Source organism: Nothoprocta perdicaria, unplaced genomic scaffold, assembly GCF_003342845.1.
Source record: "Nothoprocta perdicaria isolate Ctin4 unplaced genomic scaffold, notPer1 scaffold_508, whole genome shotgun sequence".
NCBI lineage: Eukaryota > Metazoa > Chordata > Aves > Tinamiformes > Tinamidae > Nothoprocta > Nothoprocta perdicaria.
The window spans coordinates 112,010-130,010 of NW_020455764.1; the positions used below are offsets into that span (position 1 = coordinate 112,010).

An 18,001-nucleotide genomic window follows, 5' to 3' on the forward strand; every position below is an offset into this window, starting at 1 on the left:
GACGCCGCCTGGCTCCGGGACCGGCTCGCGGGGACGGTCCTGAGCGGCCTTCCAGAGCCACGGTCCATTTCTGAAATGAAATGCTTAATAATGGATGCAATCTCTCTAATGGCCTTACTCAATCGCTGGCCTAATTAGTCTGCGGGGAGGACGATGAAGCAGAATTAGACTTTTTTTTTTCCCCATACATAATTAAAGCTAATGGAAGCCCAAACACCAATGCAAAAAACACCTTCTGTAAATAGATATGGGGCCAGAGAGCGCTCATGTGACYGCTCAAAGCCTCACTCTGAGGCAGGCAGCGCCTTCTTGCATGCTGTTATTGGCAAAAGGTAGTGGCCTTGGTGGAGGAGACAGAGGGATGTAGCAAGTGAGTGGAGATAGAAATTCCCCCMATGGCTCCTGCTGCACCACTGCCCCAGTATGGTTCATCCCTCTCCGGGATGGAGCAGATCCCTGCATGTTCTTTTGGTCCTGGACAGAGCAGCTCTGCTCCATTGACAGTACCTCAGGGCTCCCGTTTGGTGCTTGGCTCTGACCTTGAACCTGAGCTGCTGAAATATCATCCCCCTCATGGCCTGATTGAGAAGGTTGGACCCAAGGGTTGCAGGCCAGAAGGTGGGACGCCCGGCTCAGCCGCCGAGGACGGGCAGCACCTCGGGGCTAGACACAACACCGGGGCCGGCTCTTGGCCTTCCAAATGAGTATTGTTTGGCCGACATTTACCCCCCAAAACATCCTGTTCTCTCAAGTGTGTAGTAAATCCCCTTGCAGCGTGTGAAGTTTTGTGAGGTGGATGTAAAAGGATTAGTGATATAAGGCCATCAAAAGAGGGCTCTCACTCTCCGCCGGGTCATGGAGGCTTGGGCAATTCTCCCAGGGTATTTCAGCCCACGCTTCTCCCCCTGAAAGTCATGGAGATGGGTCTGCATGGACTAGCGCCAACTTCTTTTTTAATCCACCAACACATTTCCTAGAAACAGGCATGCGGTGGAGGAGACTTTATTTGCTCATGTTGCGGCCGCGTTCCTCCAGTTTTTCTTGGAAACCCCAAAGGTCTCTCCAGGCTTTCATTACCACCACGTGCAAAAACATGATCAGACAAAACTAGGGACCCGAAAGCACCAAAGACCACAATAAAAGGTGAGTTTAGTCGCAGAGCTGAGTCAGTGGCGCCCGCTCAGACTTAAGGGGCGTTGTATTCTCCAAAACTGAACTGCCCTTAGGGGAGCATTAACACAGAGATGCCCCAGTGAGGCCAGCACCAAAGTGTGGGGTGGTKGCTGTGATGGGTCAAGTATCTAAGGGAAAGAGATGCCCTCTTGGGTACTCCTCGGACCTGAGAAGCCGCGAGGCCGTAGCTGCAGGTCTGTAGGAGTTCAGCATGCAGGAAGCCCCGGTGCTTACACTGCAAAGTCCTCAGATACAATTGCCGGCCAAGATAGTTGTGGTCAAAGGTGGGGCCAAGATTATTTCTTCCTTAGAAGTCACTTGAGCGATGATGTCAGCTCGAGGGTATCTTCAGCGCCGCGCTGGGCACCGCACACTAAAATAAATCACATTTATTAAAGGGCTTGTCAGACTGGGGCAAAGGCACCGCTCTTGCTATCCTTGATCTGGCAGTATGAAATTGTGGGTAATTTAATTGCATAGAACCAGCAATTCTCTGTTAAAAACGAGCATGATAAAACTCTCTGTTTTGGGGCTGGGTAGATCTTGTGCTGTCACCCGATACGGGGCACCCAGCAGATGAGAATCCACCCCCGGGACACCGGGATGAGGAGGAAGGTGCAGCCCAGCTGCGGGTCACAGGCCTGCCCCATGGATGGGAACACTCAGTCCTTTGGTTGGGCTTTGGTGTCCCCCTCYTGTGCACCCAGAGCCCCATTGGGAGGGGATGGAGAAAGATCTCGCTTGGTGCACGTCCCTTAGATAAAATCCTCAGGAGATGCTTGGAGTGAATGAGAGAGAGGCAGCATGCTCCGTATTTAGCTTTGTTGTTGTTGTAATATTAAGGATTTCTGGTGTTTCTTTCCCTTGGTAAGAGCTGGGGTCTTACCCAGACCTACCAACGCTGGAGCTGCCAGTAGCTCCGTTCCAACCATCCCCCTGCGGCTCCCTCGGTTTCCCGCCCTGCAAAGCAAGCGAACGCCAGGCAAAATCCCCCTCGCTTCTTGGATCGTGAGGAGAGGGAGCTGCCCTTGGAGACAAGCCCTCAGCCAGGGAGCTCTCCCAAAGCCTCTCCAGGCTGAGGCCTCTCCTGTAAAGCAGCAACATGAGCCCTACCGAGCCAAACATCCCACTGCTCTTTTCTTWGGAAACTGTGTTTCTCAAGTATTCCGGAAAGATGCCTAGTGTTACGGTGGGAAAAAATGAGTAATGTTATTTAAAGAGCATCGCATCATTTTCTGTGAACGACCTCTGGGGTCCTCCCTGCCGTTGTCTTCCAAAGTCCTGGGCTGCTTATCGCGGTCGTCCTGATTTTCATGAAGAAGCTGGTTCAGACTTCAACAGCTGAATTCTGACAAGTTGTGGAGATCTATATATATATATATATATATATATGTATGTATGTAGAGATTTTCTGTGCATGTGTGTTTTGGTGCAAAGGTTTCTAGGGGAGACAGAAACCACCAAGTTCACACATGGGGGTTTTCATCAGCCTAGCTCTGTTGACGCCCCAAAAGCTGGGCCCGGCAGAGCCTGGCTTGGGTGGCTTCGTGCTCGTGTGGTCGCTGCGTTTCCCRCTGCGGCTCCGGCCGCTCCGAGGGCAGCACGTGCTCGGCAGGAACGGCACACGGTGCGTATGGGCAGGGCTATAGCCACTGCTGAACACACAGAAGTAACAAATGGTGCTTAAAGAATCCTGGCCTTGTAAAGAAACCAGCTCCGCTGCCGGTCTAGTCTACCTAGAGGGCCCGGGCTGAACGTGTGCTCATCTCTGGGGAGGGATCCTCCGCGTAAACAGGGGTCTGGCACAGGAAAAAACGGTCTTTAGGGTTGTGAACTCAGCGCAGGGAGGTTCTTTTAACTGATCTTGCAGGATTTTCCTCCTGCATTAATAGCCTTTAATGACCAGGGGTTAAGCAAAGGACACGGACTTGATGTCACTTGGGGTTTTTTCCGAGGGGKTTAAGGCTTCTCTTTGAGTCTCACAGCTAACGAGGCCTCGTGCTGCGTCGCGGTGTCCGCACCGGCGGGAGCGGCGCTGGCTCTGCAGCTCGCCAAGGGGCAGGAGAAGCAGGAGCTCCGGGACCGGTGGGTTTGGTGCCTTGTGCTCTTGGGTGAGCTGGCGGCTCAGCTCTAGGCAGGCGCCCTTGGTAAAGCCAAGCGGCAAGCAGCTTGCCGGTCCTCGCAGAGTTTTGACACCATTAACCCCTCCAAAAGGCTGGKGTTAGTTCATTCAGGTTAGTTACTCCGAGTCACGACGTGTAGAAAAGCCCTTTGGAGAATGAGGCTTATTTATGAGCCTTGCGAGACCCCACGTACACGTGCCCTGAGCCTCAGCCCCAGCACTCGGCTGCTCGCGAGGCCGCGGCGCTGCTGCAGCCCCCTCGATTCCCCATTCCCGGGGGGTGGGAAGGGCATTTCAGCCCTCCGGCCGTTCCCATGAACTTGCCTGTTACTTGCCAGGCAGCCCRTGCTGTTTCCACATCCACATCCTGACCATGGTGGAACTGCGTGCACCAAGGAAAGGCGCCTGGCCGGGCTCTGGATGTTGGAGCAGGAGGTGTCGGGGCTCGCTCTCTGCTTCACAAGCAGTTCAGATGTCTCGGGGACGGGGACGGATTACAGACCTCACACTAATGGCCCTCATGTGATTTCGGGGGGGATTTTCAGGCCTCTGCGCAAACCTGTGAGGCCAGAGCTCCGCCAGGCAAATCCTCAGCGCTGACATGAAGAAACTTGGCCCTGGGAAAAAAAGAAAAGATCAAGAGCAGCGTTTAGGCTTTGCTAATTAATCTTTGCCCAGTGACCCGGCTTGCTCAGGGAAAGGTAAACACGGCCACAGACACAGAGTTCACTGGGAAAAGGCGCCCAAAGGGGTGAGACACTGAGTTAATAGGTGTTAGCAGAAGCATGAGCGTATCCATCCATTTTCCTTCTGTGGACACAGGGCAACTACGGCAGATTTAGAAGTACAGAAAAGCCAGAGAGGATTTAGAATGAAAAAACACACTCTAAGAAATACTGCGTCTGTCACCTAACTGATAAGGGTCTTAAGTGATTTTCAGGCTGGTATCTTGGATCGTCCTGAGCTGCCTGTGTCGGCCTCAGATGTGAACGGTCACTTTGTACCCCCTGATTTCGGCCTGACCGTCGTTGTGGTTTAAAGGGAAACTCATTGGGGCTGGACCGGGCGGTCTCCGTGCAAGCTCAGCTATGATAAGAGGGGAGAAATCTTCACAGGCCGGTGTTGCCTCAGTGCCCTTGCGCCTGTCTCCATCCTTGCGAGCAAAAGAACAGGTTTTTACTGTGGGGACTATTGCAATGTGAGGAGGAAGGGCAGCAGGGCCCGTGTAACCCTGCCGCCAGCTCACGGAGTATCAGAGCCCGGCAAGAAGTGACTCCCTCTCCCACTTCTGCACCCCTGGGAACTTGGGAAGAGCACTAAGGAGAAAAAGGGAAGGCCCGGTGCGAAGCAACACGGGAGAAAGAGGGAAAGAAATCAATCGCAGTGAGTCTGGAGGAAAGAAAGAGCAAGTGTGGAGGAGTGAAGGAGCTGGCAGGCTAAACCACGGGCGTATCAGAGCTGAGCGAGGAGGTGGGGGACGGATTAGGCTAAAGGGTTAACGTGGGGAAAGGCGCTTTGCAGGGTGAACTGCATCCTGCTCCCGCAGAGAGGGGCACTCGGTAGGCAGGGCCCTTGCGGCACCGGAGCCACGCGGAGGGCAGCAAGGAGCCTGCGGAGATGCGGGCGGCCGGCGCCGGGCACGGGTGCCTTGCCCTGAGGAGCCCCCGGGGTCGCTATTTTTCGGAAGGGTCAGGTCTCTATTTTGGGACGTGTTCGCGCTCTGCCAGGCCTTCTCCATAGTGGCGATCAGAACACGCGATGCTTTTCGGCTTGGCTTGGTGACAGCGGCTTACAGGGTCAGTTCCCCAAGAACTGAAACCCCTTGGAACTTCACATGGGTAACGCCGTCTCTTCGGAAGCGCTAGGAACCTCTGCCCCCTCCTGCCCCCGGCTGGGTTTGTGCCCAGCGCTCCCCGTGGGGCACAAAAGCGCTTTTCCCACAGGTAGCCTTTCAGGCCCGTGATGTATGTGCCACAGCTGAGGCCCTGGCAGCAGCCTGGCAGCCGGACACCCAATACAGGCGGCAGCTGATGCCCCGCGGCGCCGCTCGGGTTTGTCCCTGGTTGGGTCACGCTCTTCTTCCCTGCATGCCGTTGAGCTCTGCCTTGCTCCCCGCGTCCTCCTGCACACGGGCTGTTCCGCAAGCACATTGCGGTGGGGACAGGACCAGCGCGCACGCTGGCTCCTCTTTCCAACCCACAATTTCCGTTCTGCTTGTGAGAAATTAATTTCAGAATGAAATATCGGAGAAAAGCAGGGGAAAAAAAGAAAGTGATAATACTCTTGGTGTTGTTTACATCYTTTTTATCTGCATTGTCAATGTCAGAATACACGGTGTGCAGAGCAGAAACAGGAATGGTGGCGGTGCAATTTTCCCTCCTGGGGCCRTTGTGGCAGTAGTTAAAAATACTCGAGGTAATTTTGATAAAGCTGTCTGAAATTTGACTGAACGCTTCTGATTAGAGCAAGGACACGTTTCTATCACATTGCCCAACCGGTCTGCATTAATTCCTGAAAAAAAAAGGCAAAGGACGGAACAGGGGATACTACTGGTTTGCGCTGGCCCATGGCGTTCACCGAGGATGGAGATGAGACCCCCAAGTCCTGCAAAACTAAACGGGTCCTTGGAATCATTGATATGTGGTAGCCAAGTGAAACAGCATTTCTTGTAAATCAAACTAGCTGTTTGCTGCCCAGCACAGATATCGTAAACCATCGAGTGGGGTCTCTCTGGGAGCGGATCACAAATGTCCCGTGTCTCCCCCCGTGCTTGGAGGGCTCCGGGTGCTGGTGGAGAGGTCACCTCTACCCCCTCGGCGTTCCGAGGGGCCCTGTGAGCTTTCCAGACCCAGCGCACCATGAGGACAACAGCTTAATCTCTGTCACGCTTGGGAACCTCACCTYCTGCACCAGCGCCTGCCTCTTAGGCCGAGCACCTTTCTCTTCTCTTTTTTTCTCTTTTTCTCCCCATTTTGGTGGTGTCACGCTGACCTGGGAYATGGAATTTTCCGCCTCTGGGAGTATTTCACCATTACGACACATTAGCTCAGGCTTTGATCTAGCGCTGGCTCCGCTGCCTTCCCACGCCGCTCGCCGGTGCCGTTTCCCGTCCCTCCTGGCACCTGCAGCCCCCGCGTACACGGGTACGGCCGGGGGGCTGGCACCCACGCACAAGGAGACAGGGCTCCCCAGGGGCCCCTGGCTTTTCCCACTCCCCGGGGGCCCGGGACAGGCTGACAGCCCCTGAAAACAGCCCCGAAATAATGGTTCCCGTGGCGGGGGGAGCTGGGCACACACATGAGCCGGAGCTGCCGTCACTTTGGAATGCGCCCCCCAGGCTGCCCTGGGAATCCTGCCCCACGGCGGGGGGGCGGGCAGCACCCAAGGGTGGGAGCAGCACCCAAGGCCTATGGGGACGGCGCCAACGGAGCTCTCAGGATTGCTGCAGTCGGGCTGTGCTCTCGAGCACCCCGAGAGCACCCCGCACCCTTCCCCGCGTGGCGTTCCACAGCAAGGCCCCTTGATCCCGTGCAAACAGCCCCAGTCAGAGCGAGGAGCTGGCCAGACAACCGGACACTTTATGTGTTTGTGACACGGCGTAGGAATCCAACRTTGCTGCTGCTGTTTTTCAGCCATGAATTACAGGGCTCTGAGACGGCCTCAGGCATATGGACATAGGCAGGAACTCCCACCCCACGTCCTTCTGCCTCCTACCTATGTATAAGGTATTTCCCGAGGTGAATTTAGGCTTCTTTTACCTCAGGGCTTTCCAGAAACGCTTTGTTCTCCCCTTGCAAAGAGGAGAGGTGTGATGTGACACGGAAAGCTCCCTTGTGTGTGCTCGGCCCGGCACCGGTCCCATCTGCACRCTCCGGCCCCGGCTTCGGCACCGCTCCCGCTGCTGCCCGCTCTCTGGCAAGCTGAGCTCCCGTCACAGCGTGGAGGGGAATCCAAGCCCTGGGGAGGTGCCCGTTTATTTATCTCTTTCCCCCAAAGTTACATAGTCGGCTGAGGGAAAGCAGATGCTTCGCGTGTCGCACCTGGGCTTTCCAGCGGATGGGCTGGTCTCTCCATGGCTTCTCATGTGCGGAAGAGGTGAGAAATCCTGACCRCAGGACACCCTCTTAACAGTGAGGGTGCCAGAGCCCTGGGACAGGCTGCCSAGGGAGGCTGTGGAGTCTCCTTCTTTGGAGATCTTTAMAACCCACTTGGATGCAGCCCTGTGCCMCRTGCTCTGGGTGACCCTGCGTGAGCAGGGGGGTTGGACTCGATGACCTCTGAGGTCCCTTCCAACCTGAAGCACTCTATGGTTCTGTGACACTGCTTGCCTCACCTTTTTGGTAGTGGTGGATYATTTTGGTGGGGGCCAGAACTTGTCCTGGTTTCAGTGACTTGTCCCCCTCGGGCCGAGGCAGCGTTTCGGGAGCCGCGGCGCGCTCTGGGACACCCTGCCCTCCGTACACAAGGCGGCCTTTAACCCGATACCCCTGGGTCCCTGTTAATTAGGGCCAGCGTTGGCTCAGCTACAAGGATCGCTCCGTTTCTCTCCAAGCTTGTCCCGATCTGGAAAGCTGASTAAACAGGGAGCAGCCAAGCTACAGCACCCACGCTGTCAAACYGTCCCTCTCCACCGGGCCCCCTTTCCATTGCAAAGGGGCTTTCGGTGGGGCAACGGCCAGTGGGGCGCAGGAGCTCTGGCCTTCCTCGTTCAGTGGGTAAAGTGGTTATGGACATTGCGCTTCCGTAGGGCGGCCCAGCTTGAGGACATCCGACCCCACAGTCCCGCGAGGGGTGTCTGGACGGGTGCGCGTCTCGGCCGCTGTGGGTCTGCCRGGTTTCTGAGGGCACCCGTGTGCTCGGCTTGTCCTGAACAGTTGGCAAGCAGCTCCAAGGAGCGGGCCGGACCCCTGAGCTAAATGTTAGGACAGCAGGTTGTCCGTGGCCTGTTTTACACAGCGGTATCTGCTACCTGAGGAGGCTTCAAGGACTCCAACACCTCTCCTGGCCCTCGAAAGTCACGCAAGAGCATTTAAGAATAATAAGCGTGGGTGGGAGGCCTCAGGTTAATGTCTCGCTTGCCGGTGAGCTGAGCAGCCTGTCACATAGTCTCTGACGCAGGAAGACTCGCTGCATGGAGACGCCTGGCCGCGTTCCTGCTGCGGGAGGAGYGGGGCCCGTTTGAGGAAGATTCGCCTAATTCTCGTGGGGCTGGTTCCTGGGGCTGCATTGCCCCCGTCACGCGCCCGGGAGCTTGAGGACGGGGTATCGGCAGCCTGGCCCGTTACTGCTCGTTGAAGCTGAGGTCCGAGGGAGCGTTGTGGTTCCTGCCTCCCAGCACTGCACACAGCAGAACTCCCTGGGCTCCCTCATCAGGTTTGAGTTGATTCCCTCCGTTATTCCTGGGCCTCTTTCAGAGCTTCCTCTTTCCAGCCTGCGTGTCGCGCCCTGAGCTGTGCTCGTTTTGTGTTGGTTTAGCTCGTTTGCTGCTGTTTCCAGGGCCGATCTGAACGGTCATACTGAAATCCCCTTTGTCAGCAGTTAAAAACCAGAGTGCAGGCTACTCTAATTTGCAGTTTATCGTCGTGTCCGCGTAATGACGGGCCAGCGTTGCGCAAATTCAGGGAAATCATTTGGGGAGATACCGCACTGAATCACTGCGAGTGTCCCAAAGGAAAACTGCTCTGTGATAGCTGCAGAACTGCTACYGGTTCCCTCTGCTTTGCCAGCCCCTAAGGAAATGGGGTTGCAAGCAACAGGTTGCTCCTTACGACGAGCTATGTCAAAGGCAATATTTGTTTCCACGAGTAATTCAAGCTCTGTAATGCTGAGCTGCAGTGTCTTACGGGGCACTGAGTMTGGAAACGAGCCAGCGTGACAGAGCTTGGGTCTCTCTGCGGGTGCCCCTCTCCGGTGGTGTTTAGGTTTCATTCTTCTCTCTTCCACAAGTGCTTGGGCCACCAGCAGATCCTCGCTGCGCAGTGGGACCCTCGGGGCCCTGCCCCACGTGTGGGTTAGGCAGGGCCCAAGCAGGAGGCAGGCGGGACGTGGCAGGGGGCTCGTGGGGCTGCCCGCCTCCTGCCACGGCGCGCAGGTCTCTGCACGGGCGGGCAGGGCGACACGCGGGCGGGCAGGCGGGCGCAGGGCCGCAGGGACACCGAGCGCGGGCTCCAGGATTTTAGCGAGGCGCCGAGCCTGCCGTCGCTGAAGAGAGGCCGCGCCGACACGGCACGAGAAGTGCGAGACGGGAGATGTGGAGATGGGAGAGGAGGGCGCTGCCCCCAAAATGTGCACCCTGCAGCCTCGTCCCGCGGGGCTGCTCGCTCCCACCCGGGCTGCTTTTGATGTGCAGCAGGATCCGGTGCCGGACACCGCCTGTCACCTCCACCGTGGGCCTGGGCTCTCCCCATGGTTGGATTTTGCTCTCGCTGCAGGAAGGAGGGACGTTTGTTTCGGGGCTGACCCTGCAGGCTGTGACTTTCCCTTGGGGAATTAGYTGGAGTTGGGCCTGTACTGCAAACCCAACCTGCTTGTAGCGGGCATCGGGAGAGGAGGGCGCGTGCCGGGAGCAGCCACCTCCACCTTTGGGGAGCAGCGGGGCAGGGAGGGCATCGGGCCTGGCGCTGCCCCGGCTTTCCTGGGCTCCGGGCGCCATCTCTTGGCGCTGTGCTGCGTGCGGGCAGCGCGGCTGGCCGCTCAGCCTCCCCCTGCCTCTGGCCCAGCAAGATGCCCCATGCGAGGGGGTTGATAGTACCAGAGCGCCAGGAGGGCCTGGGGCACAAGGCGGCGAAGTCGCAGCCCCACGCAGGGCCTGATCTCACACGGGCGCCACGAGTTTATTCCGCTCTTTATTGCAGCGCGGGCCGGGCCGCGCGTCGCGCCGCTCTCTGCGGCGCACGGGAGCCGCCGCTCACGCCTGCCCCATCTCGGCCTCCACCTGCAAGAGAGCGGCCGAGGGTCCCGAGCGGGCTCAGTGCCGCGGGGGAGCCCCGCGCGTCGGGGCGGGCGCCGCCGCTCACCTGCCGGGCGCAGTAGCGGGGCGGCGCGTTGGCCTCGCAGCARTGGGAGGCGAGCTCGGCGCGCCGCTCGGCCAGCTCCGCCAGGCGCTCGGGCGCCGTGCCGGGCGCCAGGGCCTCCTTCACCCTGCGGCGCGCGGGGATGAGGTGTCAGGGCGCCCGCCGGCGCTCCTCGGGGTGCCCCCCGCACCCTGCCCCCTGCCTTACTGCTTCTTGAAGTCGAGGAAATCCAGCTTGTGGTAGAGGCTGCACAGCTCGTCCGCCTGCGCCAYGAAGGCCAGGAGCTTCCCTCTCACCTGCTGCTTCTGCGGGGCGAGGGGAGAGGCTGTTTCCAGCCCGTGCCGCGGCCGGACAGGCCCCTCCAGGGCATTTGAGGGGGGATGCGAGGGCGTGAGGGGGAAGCTGCCCCCGTGCCCGCGCTCACCTTGCTGTCCATGCAGGCGGCGGCGTCCTTGGCGGCGCAGCACTGCTCCCTGGCCTCCTGGCACGTGTCGTACAGCCTCCCGAGGAAGACGTCGGGCACGCTGGGGTGCCGCCGCGCCATCTCAAACAGGTACCTGGGGCAGAGCACAAGATGCACATCATTGCCTGTGTGTCCCCCGGCACCATGAGTGCCGTCCRCGTCCGGGACGGAGATGCCGGTGCTGCTCTCTGCTTCCCGCTACCGAAGCCTCGGGACCCGCCAGCAGTTCCCACCGCCCTCCCCAAGGCAGCGGAGAGGCAGCGGGCACTGGCGCCGGCCCGGGAGCGCTCACCTGAGCGCGTGCAGGGCACCGTCCTTGCCGCACAGGCGCTCGCCGGCGGGCGGCTGTGGCTCGGGCGGCTGCGGCGCGCCGGGCGCTCTCAGCGCGGCGATGCAGAAGTAGCTCTGCAGCACGTTCTGCCCCGCGCAGCAGCCGGCCACGCGCTCGTCCTTGGGCGCCAGCGCGCCGCACACTTTGGTGGCGTGCTCCGAGAGCTGCGCGAGCGGAGCCGGGAGCGCGTGTCACACGGGCGCCCGCGCGGCACCGGGCCGTGCGCCGCGGGGACGCGGGGTTGCCCCCGCGCCCGGCAGCCCCCGGGCCCAGCTACCTGCTTCTGCATGCAGTCCTCAGCCGCCGAGTCGCAGCACTGGGCAAGCAGCTCGGCCGCGTCTTCGGCCAGAGGGAGAATTTCCTCAAATGAAGCACTCGGCGTCTTCTGCGCGAGCGTTGTCAGGTAGCTAGGTGGACACGGAGCGTAAAAGGGACGTAGTGACCCCAGCTCTTTGTTCTCCACACTCCCCCACAAAGACCTGGTGGCTCTTAGAGCCTCAGCTCTACAAGATCCCGTCGGCTTGTTGCACGGTTGCAGACCTGGCGTTCGCTCTCATTGCAACTTTGAGAGTTCCCTCTTATTTTTGTCAAGCTGTGGAAGGCAACTGAAGTTGCCCGTACTCATCTTTACCCCCTAAGCGACACATTCCTCACGGAAAACTCCCTGCAGTTGGGACCACGCTCAGGAGAGCGGGAGCTGGTTGGACCKGAGCCAAAGCGTGGGAAGCACCATTGCCCCCTCGTACCTGAACTTCATTTTGTCCTTGCCRTACGCCGAGAAGCGGGAGCAAGCCCTGTTTGACAGCAGAGTGAGCAGCGAGAGGGTTTTTCTCTGCAGTTTCTGGAAGGAAAGGGAGAATATGAGTGYGCGGGGCCAGCCTCGCTGTTGCAGGCGGCTCAGGGCATTGCCAGCACTTTGGCCAACCTTGGTCAAAGCCATCGCGGCCGCCGCGGCGGGCAGTGGCCGAGGGGCACTCACCTCCTTCAGGAAGCAGGTGGTGGGCGCCGGGGACATGCAGCACGTGGACACCATGGAGAGGAAGCTCCTGGCGGCGCCCAGGAGCACGGGCAGCGGCGCCTGCCCGTAGTCGCTGGCGAACTCRTAGAGATACCTGCGGGAGAGGGGGGCTGCGTGGGGAGCTCGCCTGTGTGGCCGGGGAGGGAGTGCCCGGGGGGTTTTGGGGTGCACCCGGAGCGGACACCCCTCCGCAGGGATCTCCTGGGGCTGCCCCAAGCCCTGACTGATTGCACCAAGCACTCGAGGGACTTGCTGCTGTTTGTCATTCAGGTCTGTGCTGGCAAAGCAAGAGATGCTTCGAGGAGGGAGCCAGGGCGCTCGGCCTCGGGTGCCCCCCGGCGCTCACCTGTCGGCRAAGCCCTTGGGGTCCTGGGCGAAGCGGGTGCAGAGCTCGTCACCGCTGGGCTCCGCGTGCCGGGGAAGCTCCCGCGGCGGGTGCTGCAGCGCGGCCAGGCAGAGCTTGCGCTCGAGGCCCGTGTGGGCGCAGCAGGCGCCCGTGCTGCCGTGCTGCGGGAACGGCGCGCCGGCCTCGCACGACTTGGCCGACAGCGCCGACGACTGCGGGGCGCAGAGGGAAGGGCGCTGAAACGGCGGCTCCGGGGCTCACCGAGGCCTCTRCCAAGTTGCCCGTCCAGGGCTGGAAGCTGCCTCCCCAGATATCTCCCCGAGGCCCCCTCGACCTACCCCGTCGTCGTAGCACGAGGGCTCGGCGCTCTCGGCGCAGCAGGTTTCGGCCAGCGAGACGATCTCGCGCACCAGGTGGCTCATCTCCTCGAAGGAGGCGTTGGAGAACTTCCTGCTGTTCATGATGATCGTCCTGGGGGCAAACAGAACAGCAGGAACCCGTGGGATGGGTTTTTTATTTTCAGAGGAGAAAACATTTGTTTGTGCAGCCACGTGGCGGCTGCAGCGCCGGGTGACGCTGAAGCCGAGGGCTGTGGGCAGTACGTACAGCGCTCGGAAGTCCTCTTTCCCCAAGGTCCTGTACTCCTGGCACACCTTGTCCCGGACATAGTCCTTGCCTGTGAGCCCAGAGAAAGGAGAAGGGGTTCACGGTCCCGAGCCACGACGGGTGCAATGAGTTTGCGKGTTCGACTGCCCTAAGGTTATACTGAGCAATGGGTAGCAGGGCTACAGGGCAGCTCCAGGTGGGGAGAGCCGTGGGCCTGGAAAGGGGCTGAGGATTTGAGCTCTGAAATATCTCGGCCCTTCCCTGGGGAAGAGTCCCTCCTGGTTTAGGGGTGTAAGTTTTGTTTCAGCTCGTGGTTCTCCTGTCGTTCCGGAGCTCGGTGCCGCGCGGGCGCGCGGAAGGCGGCTGCCGGCAGAGGATGCTCTGGYGCAGCTTTGGGTAGTGGCTGCTGTGCCGCTGCCCTTGCGCTCCCGTTGGATAGTGGCAAGAGAGGAAAGGTGGCAGAGAAGCCAGGCAAGCTGCCGAGGGCATTAGCCCCTCGTCCAGCCCACTGCCGTTTTTCAGTGCCTGAAACAGAGGCACCACAGATATCGCTGTTTTCCCCTGAAAACGGCATCGATTGTGTCACACACCGCCTCGGGTAGACTTTGGTACGGGCAGGGTAAACACTGATACCGTGCTGGCCCCTGTCACTTTGGCACGGGCTTTCCAGGGAGGGTCGGACCCGGAATGGTGTCCGGAGGAAAGCTGTGGTGCCCTTTCCGAGAAGCGCCTGCTGCAGGGGCTGACGCTGGGGCTGGGGTCAGAGCCCGGCCCCTATGGAGGCCGCAGCGGGCTCCAGAGGAGCGTGGGGCATCCAAAGCCACTCCAGGAGCAGAGCCGGATCCAGGGGACGGCAGGGCTGCTTTTGACGTTGGTTTGGTTTTTCACAGCGGCTTCTGCTGCGCAAAAACCCTCCGTGAAGCAACGGGGAGGCAGCGGCGCAGCCGAGGCGCCTCGGCACCTTGTCCTGSGGGGCTCGTCTGGGTTTTCTGCTTGCATTTGCAAGCGGGTCCCGGGGACACCGGGGAGCCTGCGCTCATACGTAGTGCGAGGAGCACCTGCCAGTCCCAGGCAAGGGAAAACTGGCTCGGCAAGGGAAAACTGGCTCAGCTTATTCTCATGTGCAGAAGCTGATACTCCAAGAAGCGGATCCTGAGGGACCTCGGGGAAAGCCCGTGGAGAGCACCACGGTGCCCACAGCCTGGCTCCCACCCCAGGGCCCCTCTTGATATGGGGGCAGCAGCRCCGCATCCTCCCCTCATGCCCGGCCCCGAGGAGCGCGGCCGGGCCCAAGGGGCCAGCCCTGGTCCCTGAGCCGGGCCCGACGCGGGGCCGTGGTGTGATCAGCGCCCTCACCTCGGTGCTCGCCCTGGGCCCCGGGCAGCAGCAGCAGCAGCAGCAGGACGGCGGCTCCCTTCATGTTGCGCCCGGGCCCGGCGGCGGCGGCGGCTCCCGCTTCGGCTCTGCCCCGGCGGCGGATGGCGCTTATAGCGCGGGGCCGTGGGCGCCTGTCAATGATTAATGCTGCCCCGGGGAGACAGGTGGGCACCTTTAATCATTAACCGCAGGAAACCGGGGGCCGTGGGGAGAAAAGAAGGAGATASGTGGGGGACAAGGAGAGGATTTGGGAAAAGCAGCTGCCGTGGGATGTGAGGCACCCTGTGGCTTAGTGATCAGTGTCACGCGAAGGGCAGGCGCGCTGGCCACAGGGAAGTGTCCATGGGGGCGCAAAGCAGCGCAGCTGCAAGGCTGCAAYGCTCTTTGTTCTCCTTTTTAGATCTGCAGGTCTTTAAGAGCAAGAGCGTGGTGAAACATGATGCATCTTGGACAGGCAGCTCCAGACAGGCAGCTCCAGACTTGCCAGGTGCTGGAGCGGAGGCGGCTRCTTGATTACTGGGTACCTGTGGCATTAACCCCGACAATGGGTTATCTAGGTGTAAACACAGGTTCTTTTTGTGTTTTTCTTTCTCTCTTGTCTGAGTGTCCTCCACAATTTAAGCTGTAATTGCACAGACCTGCTCTGCAGAATCACCACCCACGGTGGGGGGACTATTCTTAGCAGAAATACAGGTATCCGCTACAAYACTTTTGGGATAATTGTTCATAAAATCGTTGCAAATCAAGGGGAGGCTGAGCAGCTTCTCAAGTGAAACAGAACATGAAATATGATGAGAAAAATTGCCCACTTAGCTAAATCTCTCTGGGGCCTCTCCTCTCTCCCCTGCTCCAGTGCCRTGGCTGGGAGCGGAGGTTGGTGCTGCGAGGTGCTACACAGGATTCTCCCGCTTCCCTATGTCCTGTTTGCTGGCATCATTTGCCTTCTCCACGGCTTTGCCGGGCTCATTCCCCATGGTTTTGCCGGGCTCATTCCCTGTGGTTTTGCCGAGCTCATTCCCTGCGGTTTTGCCAAGCCGCTTGGCCCGCGGAGCTCTCCCGGCCGTCCCGCTCGCACACAGGTCAGCGCGTCCCCACCTGCCCTGCCGCCCCCTTGGACCGCCTGCCCCATAGGCGCCACTGCGGGTGATCATTAAACGAGCCCAGGGTCTGAACCCCCACCACTGCTTTGGGGTCACATCCCACCTTCATGGGGGCTCGAGGCCACTCTCACATCAGGACCCACTTTGTTAATAAAGCTCCCTAAGGAAGGTGCCTGGGTATTGGGCTCCTTTTGCACCCATCCGACCGGGTGCTTTCCTGTCCCTTGTTTGAGTGGCACTTTGCTGGAAAAGCAAAGGGTTGCATTTGATTTTTTTTTGTTTGTTTGCCCGGGTTGTGACCCTTGGGGTGCGCCAGAATTACGTGTACCTTTGTTCTGCCCCATTAGAGGGAGCAGGAAGGCGACAAGCAGCAAAGTGCGACCTGTTCGGGAACGAAGAGCAATTCCGGCTGCCAACCTCGGGCACTTACACCACGTGTCAAGGGCGCCTCGTCAGGAAGCTCCCACGGGATGAAGATGAGGAAGAAGGAAGCCCGGCTGTCCCCTCTCCTCCTGCAGCTGTAACCCCCCGGCGCTGATAACTCGGGTACTGGGGTTGTGCCCAGCCCCACGGCCTCGAGCGCTCAYGCAAAGCGCTCTGCCCTCTTTTCTCTTTCATGACATGGGTAAATAATTCATTTCCCTTGCCTGTCATTTTCTACAATATAGCTCCATTTGCACCCCATTCACCCAGCAAGTGTCCGGGCCCTTTGACAYGTCACCCTCACGCCAAATTTCCCGTTCCCTGAAATCAGAGCTGCCGCACGGAGCCTTGCAGGGCGGTCGCGCCAGAGCCGGCGGCTCCGGCCCCGGCCCGTTGCCCGAGGCCCAAGACAGGGCCGGGCTCCCACGGAGGGTGTGAGAACCTCCCGGTTGTGCCACGCTGCCTTGGAGGCCGCTCCGAAGGCAACGGGTGCAGCCGAGGCACCCTGTAAATCCTCTCCTTTGCCTCTCCTAGGTGTGCACGGCCTCAACTCCGTTTTCTCYGCGCTGTTCCAGAGATGGAGCTTGTTACCCATGTGGCTCCAAATGGCTCAGAGCAGCTCRTCATTTACCCAAGTGCACAGCGAGTGATGAGGGGAAAAGAAACCTCAAAATCTTCTCGGTGCGTGTCCCACACGAAGCTAACCCGCTGCTTGGACCCGGGGACACGAGCGGGTCCGCTGCGAGCTCCAACACTGGCTGCAGACACTCATGGCATCACCAGAAGGATGTAAAGTGGGAACAAAGTGCCCTAGACTCTCTGAGGCACCTAGATCTGACACCTCTTCTCCCCCCAAACACCCAGTATTTATGGAAATAAAAATGAATTTARCCAATGAGGGTGACTTTTACTAAAGTCAAAGCCCGGTGGATCTCAGTTCCACAAACTGCTTTTCTCGGATGGGTTTTAAAACAAGAGGGTGATTTTTAGCACTGTGGTTTGTTGGCTAGTGTTTGGTTTGATGCTGTTTTAGAATCAACTCAGGATTTTTAGTTTATAATCATGGAAGTCTGATTTGATGTTAGGTAAGCGGCTCCCGAGCTCTCATGGAAAGGAGAGGTAGGAGAAAATTCTGTGAAAATAGCTATGTATGCAGTAAAAGTAGCTATGTATTCAATAAAGGTACGTATTCAAAAAAGAGCYGTTTTGGATGTGTGTGTGAAATGGAAGTGGGTAGAAATTTCCTGGATTTATTATTCTCCACTAAAAAACAGGGTGATTTTAAAAAAATCAGTGTGTTTTTGAGGGCCAGGTCCCTGTTGAGCACAGCTGTGAGCGTGGAGCAGTTGGACAGATCACACCTGGATGGAGCCAGGTACCATTTCCCAAGGTTTATTGCCCACTTTCATATATGATCACCCGCTGCAGACACCATATTATGTMGCAGCTGGAAGGCAGACGGCCTGAGACCAACCGTAGCAAGGGATTCAGCTCATACTGATGCTTTTGTATCAGATATTGGAGCTGTAGAGCACCYTAACACTGCACTTTTACTGCAAGAAGCACTAGGTCTGGGCAGCCCTTTAAATATGGCCTTTTTCACGCAAGACTTAAGCACGCTGAGGCTTTTGCTTTAATGAGCAAAATGAGCTCTTAATAYCACATCTTTCCATCAGAAAGACAGATGAAAACGGGAAGGGGAGCACTAGGATTCCCAGTGTACACAACACGACCAAAACAGCTTAGGCAGTGTTGCAGGGACGGGGGAAAAAAACAGGAGAAAATGGCTCTGGGGTGGCCCTGGCAGAAGACACCTTGGCGGGGATGTTGCCCGTGCCAAGGCTGCGCGGCGCTGCGGCCTCGTGATGAGCCCGCCTCGGCCATGGGGCGACACGTGGGGGTCCCGAGGGGCCCGGGCGGCACGGAAGGCGCCGCCGCATCACAGTGGGGCCGCATCATCGGAGCGCGGCGCTCCGGCGTTGCCGTGGGGCCGCCGAGGCGCCGGGCGCGCAGAGCAGCGAGGCCGCCC

At 59.0% G+C, this 18,001-nt stretch overlaps 1 protein-coding gene across 1 annotated transcript; it reads right to left on the reverse strand.

Moving 5' to 3' along the window:
* Positions 1-10,196: 10,196 nt before the first annotated feature.
* On the reverse strand, positions 10,197-14,509 carry GC (GC, vitamin D binding protein). Its single transcript, XM_026048030.1, has 12 exons — positions 14,429-14,509; positions 13,073-13,142; positions 12,805-12,937; positions 12,467-12,678; positions 12,082-12,214; positions 11,849-11,943; positions 11,380-11,509; positions 11,064-11,266; positions 10,733-10,865; positions 10,516-10,613; positions 10,312-10,435; positions 10,197-10,229 (listed from the first exon to the last, which is right to left on the reverse strand). The coding sequence occupies exons 1-12, from the start codon at positions 14,490-14,492 to the stop codon at positions 10,203-10,205; spliced, it is 1,422 nt and encodes a 473-aa protein (XP_025903815.1). The 5' UTR covers positions 14,493-14,509; the 3' UTR covers positions 10,197-10,202.
* Positions 14,510-18,001: the final 3,492 nt, after the last annotated feature.